This window comes from Dendroctonus ponderosae, unplaced genomic scaffold (assembly GCF_020466585.1).
Source record: "Dendroctonus ponderosae isolate FM_Combo_2020 unplaced genomic scaffold, Dpon_F_20191213v2 Dpon_F_20191213_333, whole genome shotgun sequence".
Classification (NCBI taxonomy): domain Eukaryota; kingdom Metazoa; phylum Arthropoda; class Insecta; order Coleoptera; family Curculionidae; genus Dendroctonus; species Dendroctonus ponderosae.
Genome location: NW_026018542.1, coordinates 1 through 11,935, shown reverse-complemented (window position 1 = coordinate 11,935; position 11,935 = coordinate 1). Strand labels below are relative to the sequence as shown.

Below are 11,935 nucleotides of genomic sequence, written 5' to 3'. Positions count from 1 at the left end.
GTATGAAGTTGTTGGCGCACATTATATAACATCTATTCACGTACAAGCCTAGCAGTATGCTTAGGATCATTATCTTGTTGGAATAAATAACGCCCTCCAAGGCCAAGTTTTTGAACACTTGCTTGGAAATTATTCCTTAAGATATTTAAAAATGCATGTCGGTCCCTAATACCGTCTATGAAAACTAAATTGACTGTTCCATTGGCTGACATACACCCCCACAATAAAACACTACCTCCTTCTTTTTTTATTGTCGGGCTAATATTTTAAATTTTTTCTGCTCTATTTTTTTTCCTCCATACCTACTTTAGCCCGCCCATTTGACCTAAAAAGGTTTATCTTTGTTTCACCACTAAAACTGACACTTTTCCAAAACTGATTGGTTTTGTTAACATGTTGCCGGGCCAATTTCAATCGTTTTTTTATATTTATTTTCTGAAATTAAAGGTTTTCTTCGTGCAACGCGGCCGTTGTAACCCGCTCGATGCAAGCGGTTTCTTATTGATTGAGGAGTCACAGTTTTTGAGAACTCTTCCGTGATTTCTTCTGTAATTCTTGGAGCACTTATTTTAGAATTATGTCTAATCTTTCGCACAACACTAGACTCTTCCCGTGCAGTTAACTTCTGGGGACGACCAGAGCAAGGCCGCACTTTATAGGAACCGGTAGATTTGTACTGATTTACTACGTACTGTACAGTGGCATGTGATTTTCCAATTATTTTATCAACATTTCTAAAGGATTCTTTCTTCTTTCACAAATCTTCAATTATTTTTACAGACGAATTTCGCAATGCGTTTTACTCATTTTTGTTCTATTACAAAAACACAGACTTTTAATTGAATATGAATTGAAATATGATTAATTTGTTTCAAGTGAAACTTGATGAACTGTGAACTGGTGTGCTGCACTGCTCGGGAAATTATGCTGAATAGCCTTTTTTAAGTGTATGGATACTTTTTTATATAATTTCTCTATCCAAATATCATTTTATATTTTTTTGTTAAAATAAAGTGTTTCACATAACTTTACGTTCAATTTTATTACTTTAAGCAAAGTGCCGATATTTAATTGAAATATTTTTGGAATTAAATTGACACAAAATAGCAAACTAAGAAGGAATACCTACTAAAAAATTACTGGTGTATGGAAACTTTTTGGCAGATTGTATCCACTGCACTGCAGGAAGGAAAAACACGCTTCACTTTATTGATTGGTGGCTTCAATTCCAGAATTGGAAGTAAAATGGACGAAGCCGAAAGAGAAATAGGACAACATGGATTAGGAGAAAGAAACGAAAGAGGAACTGCATCAATAGAATTTCTACATCATAATAATATGTATGCGATGAACACCTTCTTTCAAAAGAACAACAATTCAATAACAAAAAATGAACATGGGTAAGCCCAGATGGTAAAACTAAAAATGTCATAGACTTCGTATGCAGCAACAGAAGAGATATTGTTAGTGATGTGGATGCACTAAATAGATCCTCAACAGGAAGCGATCATCGAATCGTAAGAGCAAGACTAAAAATAAATATAAGGAAAGAAAGAACCAGCATGATCTTAAATAAAAATTACAAGAAATAGAACACTCCCAAAAACATAACTGGGTACGAAGACCAACTGAATAACTTCCTAACGATAAACGATCACATGACAGTGAGCAAAATGTACGAAAATATTACAGCGAGTGTGAATGCAGCAATTCGAAATAACTGCCAAAGTGAAAACCAGGAGCAAAAACTAAATTAGAGAACAAAGATATTAATGAAACAGAGAAGAGAAATGACGGCAGAGTACAGAAATATCAACATAGAAATTACCAAGGAAATGAGAAAACATAAAAGAGAAAAAAGCAGAATAGAAGAAAACAGAAGCCTAAAGGCTATAAGAAAGAAAAACGTGATATGGAAGAAGGAAATACATAAAATCAAAAACAAAAATGGGGACTTAATGACAATCCAAAGAGACATAATAACGACTATCGAAACTTTTTGCAAACAACTATACTCAACACCAAACAACGAGTTAAATCCCAATATCCCTAAACTGCTAAACCAAGGAAAGGAAGACATACCTGAGATAGATGAAGCGGAAATCATGGCAGCTCTAAAGAGCATGTAAAATAATAAAGTACCAGGTCTAGTATTAGGAATCATTAAAAATTATAGATTAAGCTTGATTAAATCTCTGAAGATCCTATTGAGCAAATATCTACTCGAAGGGATAACACTATATCAGTGGGACAATTATCTTACATAAAGAAGGAGATAACACAGATCTTAAAAATTATAAACCGATCAGCCTAATAAGTAACATGTATTGTACACGGATATTTTAACCACATGCTTGACAAACAAACTCGAGTTTTTCGTTTGAAAAGAACAAGCACGATTTCGAACAAAATATGGAACAAGCGACTACCTTCTCACAGTAAAAGCTCTTATCGAAAAGTGCATAGAATACAATACAAGCCGCTTATGCTAATGTTCGTAGATTTTAAAAAGGCATTCGACACAATAGACCAACAGAACCTATTAAAAGCACTTGTCGACTCCCACAAAATTAACAACAATAACATAGGACAAGGAGGCCTAAGGAGGATAAGTATTGGAAGAGCCATTCAAATAAACTAAGTAAAGCTTAGAATAGGTAACCTGGGCAGCTCATGGAAAATTAAGAACAGTTTTCGGATCCAGTCTTCCAAGGTGTTTGAAAAGGAAGGTATTTAACCAATGCGTTCTCCCGGTTTTAACATACGACTCGTAGACAATAACAATGATCAAGAATAACATTCAGAAAATACAAGTCATGCAACGTAATATGAAGAGATCAATTCTTGGAATAACCCTCCGAGATGGAATCCCAAATAGAACCATTAGACACAACGATGGAGTGACGACATAAGGAGGGCCGCTGGAAATTGGATACTGATGGCACAGGACCGGAAAGAATGGCAACATTTCAGAAAGGCTTTGGTCCAGTAGTGGACACTGTGGACAATATAAGCTGATAATGATGACAGTACATTCTCTTCGTTTTATATTGAGGTGTGATTAGATTTCACATCTTTTCACGTGTAGATGTGAGGATGTACTAAATTTTAATTGACACTAAGCACAAAAGAAGCTTTTTATACAAGGCATATAAGTTAATTACATGTTGGCAGTGAAGAATTTTTAATTAGTTGACCTAAATGTAAGCTGGCTTACAATTGGCCAGATACTTTTCTAACCTAATACTTCTGATATAACCTCCAATAAGTTCATCCCAACGTAATAACTTAATTTTTACAACAACCATAATAAAAACTGGATTTTATTTCATTATTGTTACTGTTTTTTTTTTCAGATAAAACAATGGAAGCTGTTATTAAAGAAGGAGCTCTAAGGCTACTAATTACTGAATCCACTTGTGATGTAATTTTAAGTTGCAGCGATCATCGTCTATTGGCACATAAATTCGTTCTATCAGTCGCTAGTCCAGTATTTAAGGTAAGTGCCGAATTAAAGAAAACAATCGTTGCTGGAGGATGATTAATTTAAAAAAATCGATTGTCCTTTAGCAGAAATTCAATAAGTGAAATTGAGAATTACTATTTAAATCATGTTTGGAAAAGTCCGTTAATTACATGCGTAATCTGCAAATGATTAAAATAAACGAAAGAGTCTGCTGATCTTTGTCAAACCCGTTGTAGGACGGTTATTAAGAAAGTAAATCTCTACCGTTAGAGTGTAGACAGCCCATGAATTCTTAATTAAGTAACATTAACGTTTTTTTAAATAGATGTGTTTTTCATTTTGTTAATTAATCGGACGCACCGAATTCTAACCCGTTTTTATTTTAACTATTACTATAATATACATATATGCTCATTTTATATGAAATTTGATTCTGTTATCATCAAAATAATCATTTTCAACAAAATTAAATTAAATTAATTATAATTTAATACTAATGTTACATATGTGATGTTATACATATAACCATATCCCCAAATGCGTCAGTCAACTAATTTGCATTTGCTGAACGATTTTATAATCCAAAATCATTAAAGAATTTGATATTTAATGCAAATTAATGGCGTAAAAGTAGTGAAAAGGTAATTGGTTTTCTTATAAACAGTTATATCAAATAGACAAAATTCGTAATTGATAAATATGTTAATAAGGTATGAAATGCATTTTAGAATGACCAATTGTTCCAAGTAATGATCTTTAAAAAATTGTTGTTAATGTAACACGTGAGTAGTTCTTTTCCCCCCAATTGACGGATAATTTAGGAAAACCAAAATATGTCATCTTAATTTAGAATTTTGTCATAAAAAAAATATATGGAGAATAAGTTTATTAAGCTCATAAAATTTTACAATCAGCAATTAAACTCAGCAGTAGTGTAGTTAAATTCGATGGGAAAAGTAACTGAAAAAAACTAAAATTCTATAATTTAATATTAATTAAAAATTCGTCACAATTGTCTAGTGGCATTCTGCTATTCAGAATATTTTGCATAATATTGAATTTAAGTTAGCGCATTGGTTATTATTGGTTTTTAATAAAGATTTTATAAGTAGAGATTACTTGTAGAGCACTATCGAGTCTCAGGTTTAATGCTTCTTTGGTTTGCCAATTTAATTTTTTTTTTTAAATCAGAGCCTTTTTTGTAATTTTCGTAAATGTTAATGCATGATATCAATAAATTAGTTTTGTTTCAATTTACTTACAGGAACTACTTCAGCAATGCCCATCAGACTCAACATCTGTTATTATCCTGCCTGATGTTAGTGGATCAATAATGTCTACTATTCTAGATTACATTTATACCGGAAGGACGTTGATTTGTAGCCAAGCTATAGATGACTTTCTGGCTGCATCAAAATTTTTGAAGATAGCTATTGATATGCAACACATAAAAGACATTTATAAATCCCTGGATATAATTCAAAAGCCAGATTATAATAATGGAGATATTTTGAGATTAGATGTTAAAGATAATTTGAGCAAACCAGATGACAGTCAAACTAAAGATGCAAAAAAGTCAACAGAAAATAACAGGATCATTCCCAAGTCTGAAGCCCAACAGACGAAACCGGATAAGAAGCTTCCAGACCTTCTACCAATTGAGATTGGTATGTTTAAAAGAAACGTTAAGAAGATGTGCAATGCTGTTATGCCAAGCCCTTGGAGCCAGAGAAGAGAGAAGAAAATATTTGAAGATCCGAGAATTGTTAGTTTAAAACCACAAGAAAATGAGGTAAGCTTTAAAATAATAGTCGCCAAACTATAAAGGATTGCTCTCAATTAAAAAGTGAGTTTTTGCGTAATCTTACATAAAAAAAATCATTTTGGCGCCGTTGACCGGACCAAATCATAATAACATTGATGACACGAAACAAGTTTTCTAATAACGCAAATACCAATTTATTCATTATTCATCAGTCAAATTTCTTCATTAAGGTAACTAAAAATGACTCGAACGATTTGTAATGCCAAGATTCTGGAATTTATTTCTTCAGTGAGCACAATTAATTAATCGAACTTTCCAGCGCAGTTTTGTAAACGTGCGTTCTGCCTGAATGTGTGTTTAATTAGAATAATTAGTTCGGTTTCGCGTTCTTCTTACTTAATTGGTTAAATGCCGATTAATTTGTGACATCCAATCGTTACACTCACATCAGTTTGTTGTTTCTTTTCGCGTTTTTTAAATGTTTCCTAGCAGCAAAACGGTTTAACCCAGTTCATCAATATGTTTGTAATTTAGTTTATTTCTTGCCTTAGAACAAGTACATAATTATGTATTCGATCCATCTATATCCTAGAAATGCGTTTCTAGTTAATTAACTTTATAGTTTCTAAATCCTTTCGGTCAAGTATCTTCCTATATTTATTGCGAACTGAATAAACAATCAAATATTTCAATGATATTTCGATTAGTAACAGCAAAAAATGTAATATCAAACATTGACAATAAATATCTCTGAAGTGTTGTAGTGGTTGGAGAAAACTATTGCATTCGTGTGCGATAAAATTCAAAAAGATTTATGGATGGATTATGGATTATTTTACTTTGAAACGAGGACGTCCTTAGTAACTTTCAAGCCACATAAAGTCAAGCTTAAATATATTCCTAAAATTCACTTAAAGTTGCCATTTTGCGCACATGTGTCTTTCTGAAGAACAAATTTCCTATTAGTTCGTAAAGCATCGGGGATACCTTTTTATTACTCTTCTGGTTTAGAAGACATAGATACTAGTACTCACAACTATTTAATTTTTATCGTACATAAAACTCAACGCAATTGCTCTAAATCCTGCAACTCATACTCTTTCTCATTAAAAAAATACTGCATTATGAGTAAGTGACATCAATTTAAATTTTGAATTATTTTTGAATATTTAGATTCAGAAGACTTACGATGAAGATCCAAATAACAACATGGAAAGTGAACCTACCAAAGAAAGTTCGAAACGACTGGAAAACATCATTCGCCACCTTCGTCTCAATAGTTCAGAAGTAGCAAAGGAAAAATCAATACAAAACAACGACACAGAAACGGAAATAAGAACTAGCCTAGCAGTAAAGAAACATGATCCTACAACAAATAAAAATGTTTGTCTAAAAGATACTGCCTGTGAGAAAAGAGTAGAGTTGCCGAAATTTACAAATTTTCCATTTTCAAGACATTTGACTCAGCTAGTACCATTTGGTGGAAATTACTTGCCAGATAACATCGAAAAAAGTAGTTACTCAAGTGAATCATCAATTGGCAAAGAAACCTCTAAATGCAATTCGATATGTAGTCTAGATATACCAAAAACATATTCAACTGTTACTCAGACTTGTGCACCACTTGAATCAGTGGAAATCTCAGAGAGTTTTGTAGACGCGCCCTCGAATATTCCCGAACGCAAAGTCTGCAGTGACAGAATGCTGGATTTTAATGAAAATTCTAATAGCAATCAGCAAAATAACTCCATCGAGAATTCAACAAGTGATTCAAGCAATGACGACTCAAAAGGAGAAGATATAAATAATGTGAAAAAGAAACAGTTCAAGTGTGAACAATGTGGAAAGTCGTTTAGTCAGCTGAGAAACTACAAATATCATAGGTGAGTTTTTGAAAATAACTTCAAATAATACCTATGTTTTACAAATAAGCAAAGCACTCAATTTTGTTTTCAATTTTCGAGTTGGTAGTAAATTCATATTTCATCTTGAATCAACAAATTACTGAAACAGTTTTTTCAGTTCTTGAGTTGTCAGCTTTTTGCACCTTCGGCCACTCTAAGTGGTCCATTTTTCATATTTTAAAATTTTCTGTTTTTAATTTGCTTCAATTTCTTAATTTAATGTACGTTTTGTGAGTAGAACCTCACTGCAAATTATTTTTTCAATTACCAAAGTGGTAACGTTCCTTTGACTCTTCATTTACCATCAGATCAACAATACAAAATTGTCGACATTATGGCCTAGCAGACATGAAGATTACCCAAATCGAGTAAACCAAAATAATCCGTAATTTTGTTCAAATGGTTTACGTTATTTTTGCTTCTTTTAGATTGTTGATATTGCTCATTTTTCTTGCTTTTTTCGTATTTCTACACTAAATGATTCCATACTGAATGATATACTACTATTTTGAACTATTAGGGTGTGGGTATAGCACTATACAGTACCACTCGATAACTGCTCTAGTTTTATCCACGTATATTTTACGATTACATAAGTTATTGTAAAATATTGAATAAATAATTTACTTATATCATAATGATAAAATCATAAAAATAATTGGCCAGAAGTAGCGTCTGTAATATTCTGTACCTGCAATTTGTTACCTGAAAAGTTAATAGCAATACTTGTTAACAGAGTAGCATCCGATTTTTGTACTTTTATCTATTCTAGTAGAATATTCAAAGTAGTGAACATAGCAAACAAGGTCGTACATGCTAACGATCATTCACATCATTTCACCTTCTAAACACTTCCGTGCCTAAACTAGTCTTAATGTGCTTTAATTTGGCACTAATTGTTACCGCACTGGCTGATATTCATGGCCAAATTAGTCAGTTAATTACATTGATAAAATCAAACATCACACAAATTAGATACGTTTCCGTGTAACATTTAAAATAAAAATATATTCACACTTAATTAAGATATAATGGAAACAAATAAAATACATATATTATATATAACTAATGGATAGTGTTTCAAAATTGTCCACTCGTTATCAGTGTGAGCTTTATAACCAAACGAGATTTGATAATTAAATAAATGAGTATGGATGGTAAAATGTTTAGGCAATGTTGTGCAGTTTAATGTTAAAAACTCCGCAAAATTAAATCTACTAACACCTTCTTTTAGTTCGACACTGATAAAGTAATTTGCCACTAAATGGTTTGGCAGAGGCTTCAAAAGGCCATTTTCGTTTTAATTGAAGCATGCATTGACTTGACTTGACATGCAAAAACTTGACCAGAAAATTTATATACACAGACCGAATCCCAAGAAAAATCAAGCATCCTGCAATTATATTTATATTAGACAGATATTAGAAGACACCTTAACAAAACAATAAAAAAAAGTTGTCAAACACATCTAAAAAGCAATAATACGTACCTATGTGAAACATATATTATTATTTTCTTAAAGAGCAAACAGTGTCCCAACAAAGTGATTTTGCTTGCCTAAAATAAACATACAATACGTAAAAATTAAATATAACATGGACTTCTTCGATGCTCTTTCTACATACAGTTGTGAAAATAATTGAAGATTCTCTATTTTTTATAGGCACCAAGATAGAAATGACTTTTAAGAAAAATTATCCTATTTTATGATCCAAATGTTATTGGTTCGCAATAAAGTAATTTCTACCAGAAAATTATTTCTTTATAATCAATTTGATTATATACTGCAAAATTTGTGCAAAAATCTAAATAATTATGTATTTAATTTTTGTTGTTCGCAGATCTGTTCATGAAGGAACCAAAGAATTTTCCACGAAATGTCCAGAGTGCGGCAAAACATTTAACGACAAAGGATATTTGAGCAGCCACCTGAAAATTCATAGAGATAGGAAAGAGTATGAGTGTCCGCACTGTCCGAAGAGATTTAACCAAAGAGTAGCCTACAATATGCACTTAAGAATTCATACAGGTACAACAATATAATTTATCCAGATCTTAAATTCTGTTCAATTTTGGTGTATGTATTTGCTCTTTAGTTATCTTCCTACATAATTCAGATTATCGAATTTTTGACTCACGGTTGATGGCAGCGTAGATGTATACAAAAACGGAATTTAAATTATTCTCAAAATTTCTCTAGTTCAAAAATTATTCAAAATCTAACAATTAAAAATATTTTCAGCAATTCCGCATTACCGCTTGAAAAAAAAAACCTTGCAACTACTCCGTTATTTCAAAGGAGACACCCAATACATAAATTTTCAGAAAATGTTTGAGTTTGAAGCAGCAAAATTTTGGTATAATTGTAATGTCGCAGTGTTGAAAATATCATAAATCGATCAACCATATATTAGTGATATAGAAGTAGCCAAATTTTCAGGATAAAAGCTACTTAACTTGCTTAACAGTCTAAATGATAGACAGAGTATTTAATACAAGATTTTTTTCATTTTCCATTAACGAACTGAAGCCGAAGACTTATTTTCTAGGTATTTTCTAAACTATTTAATTTTCCAATTGTATGTATTTCATATCCTAGATAACATATATATATTTTTGGTCAACATGAAAAATATTAGTTTCAAAGAAAGTGCGATCTGTAATTAACACCAAAATGTAGAGGTCTAAATTACAATACCCGGATGGACCATTTAGCCTGATTATGATGAATTCAACCTAACGGTACCTATACACCAAAGAATCGAATTTTTTCTATGGGCCTTAATTACTTTAATCGAATATCTCACGTGTACATCGGCTAAACGCTACAACATTTAGTGATTACCTATTGTGCCTCCTAGTAATTCATATAAATATGGAACCATGGAAAAAGAGGAACTTACTAGATACCTATATTAATAAGTGATATAGATTGTCATCGAATAGACATTATTCCCGAGAAAATTGAAAAATTGTTGCTTTTGCTCTAAACGGATAAGATACAAAAAACCACCTTAAAAAAATTATATTTCTAAATTTTCAATCCAGCCATTCTATGGAAAAATGCATTATATTTATCTTCATCCATTCTAGATTATACTGTACTCAAATATTTTTTTAACTAAATAATAAATAAAAATAAAAGCAATAAACTAACGAACATTAATACAATTGCTTTGCGTCTGCTGGAAAAAGTTAAAACAAATTTAACAAGAATTAGCTTTTTAAATTTATATTACAGTTTGAAACTCTTATTAAAAATGCAACAATTTTTTTCCGGAAACTATTTCTATAAATCATTACATGAATAATAAACATTCGTGCGAAGAAGTTTCAGATGGCGCTGCATATACTCTTAAAATCGTAAACTACATTTTACAAAAAAAGCTTTACTCAGGACGAGTACATTCCCAATAGCTGAAAGAATTTCATTTAAGTTTCTTAACAACGTTTTTCATGTCGTAGCGTTTTAAATGTTATATGTAAATACTACAATATATTGTGTGCACTTTTAAGCAATTAAGTTTAATGGCATAACACGTTCCAATTTGCACATTACATGTCTTTATTTGGTTCGAAAGCTAACATTTTCCTTATGTGAGTAGATCAAATATTTACGAAAAACTCGAGTAGCCTCAGCTATCATTGAAATAAACTGATGTCCAAACCCAACCAAGCTGATGTCTTAAACCGAAAATAGGTTGTGTTACAATAGTTGTTAACACTTTTTTACTTGCAAATGATCGTGTTAACCAGTCATAATCAGCTAAATAAACAGCTTTTTGAAATGGTTTACTTGGGAAAGTAATCGATAATTAGCAACATATACGGTGACAATTTGTAATTGTTTTCGTTTTCTGATATTTAAAGTAAGGCACAAAGAAGTTGAGTCAACAAAATAAAGCTTCAAGTAAAGAAATGAAGCTTTAAAATTTTAAATCAAGTGTTAACTTTGACTCTTCATTTGTATTTAAGAACATTTCCGCGTCATAAGGCTTATTGACCATAGAGAATTATTTATGATAAGTTCAAGAGGTCTTGTACAGGGTAACAATTTTAAAAATCTAATGGCTGCAAAAAAACTCCTCACAGTGATGCCAGATAAAATAAGAAAAAAATCCCTAGATTAAAAAAAAATATTTTTGAAAAATAAAAAAAATCTGAAAAAATGGAACTCATAATTTTGCTTCAATTTGTATTATTCTTATTTATCCTTTTAAATTCAAGCTTTAATTTAAATAGGTATTTGACAAAGTTTATATGTAGATGGGGCAGTTGCAACTCACACTAACTGCAGGTGTCCCGATTTTCGGGGATTTTTGCATCCCAGTAAAGGTTATTTCCGGGAAATTAAAAAGACCTTATAGGAGATTCTTAATTAATTGAGATTTCTTAAAACAAATTGTGGTTCCTCTCTACGTGTTAGCCTTATGTAGGGCGATATATTAATATTTTGTTCCCAGAATTATTTTTTTTGCAGATAAACGAAAATTTTTTTAAATTCCTAGATAATTATAACAAATCCCTTTTTTCTTTTACCTGAGAAAAATCCCTAGAACTAGGGAAACATTCCCTAGTATGGCATCACTGCTCATAGACATTTAAAGTTTTGAAATTGTCGCTCTGAGTAACATATAACAACAAAATATTTTTAAATAATGGCAGCAATTTTTTCTCTAATTATAAATGTTATAAGTCAAATAGAGATAACACAAAGAACGCTTTAAAAATTCTATATACCTTCTTTTAACGGTACAACTCACGTCTAGAGAAAATATCATAAAATAATCCATCTTAATA

At 31.3% G+C, this 11,935-nt stretch overlaps 1 protein-coding gene across 1 annotated transcript; it reads left to right on the top strand.

Moving 5' to 3' along the window:
* The first annotated feature begins 3,055 nt into the window (after window positions 1-3,055).
* LOC109546168 (zinc finger protein 675) lies at window positions 3,056-9,348 on the top strand. The gene is made up of 4 exons (XM_048665369.1): window positions 3,056-3,499; window positions 4,731-5,258; window positions 6,405-7,114; window positions 8,977-9,348. The coding sequence occupies exons 1-4, from the start codon at window positions 3,365-3,367 to the stop codon at window positions 9,176-9,178; spliced, it is 1,575 nt and encodes a 524-aa protein (XP_048521326.1). The 5' UTR covers window positions 3,056-3,364; the 3' UTR covers window positions 9,179-9,348.
* Window positions 9,349-11,935: the final 2,587 nt, after the last annotated feature.

Excerpts from the sequence above, each read along its gene's own strand:
- LOC109546168 (XM_048665369.1), top strand. The coding sequence starts at position 3,365 with ATGGAAGCTGTTATTAAAGAAGGAGCTCTAAGGCTACTAATTACTGAA. Across the intron at positions 5,259-6,404 it reads TAAAACCACAAGAAAATGAG|ATTCAGAAGACTTACGATGA; the intron begins GTAAGCTTTAAA and ends TTGAATATTTAG. Across the intron at positions 7,115-8,976 it reads AGAAACTACAAATATCATAG|ATCTGTTCATGAAGGAACCA; the intron begins GTGAGTTTTTGA and ends TGTTGTTCGCAG.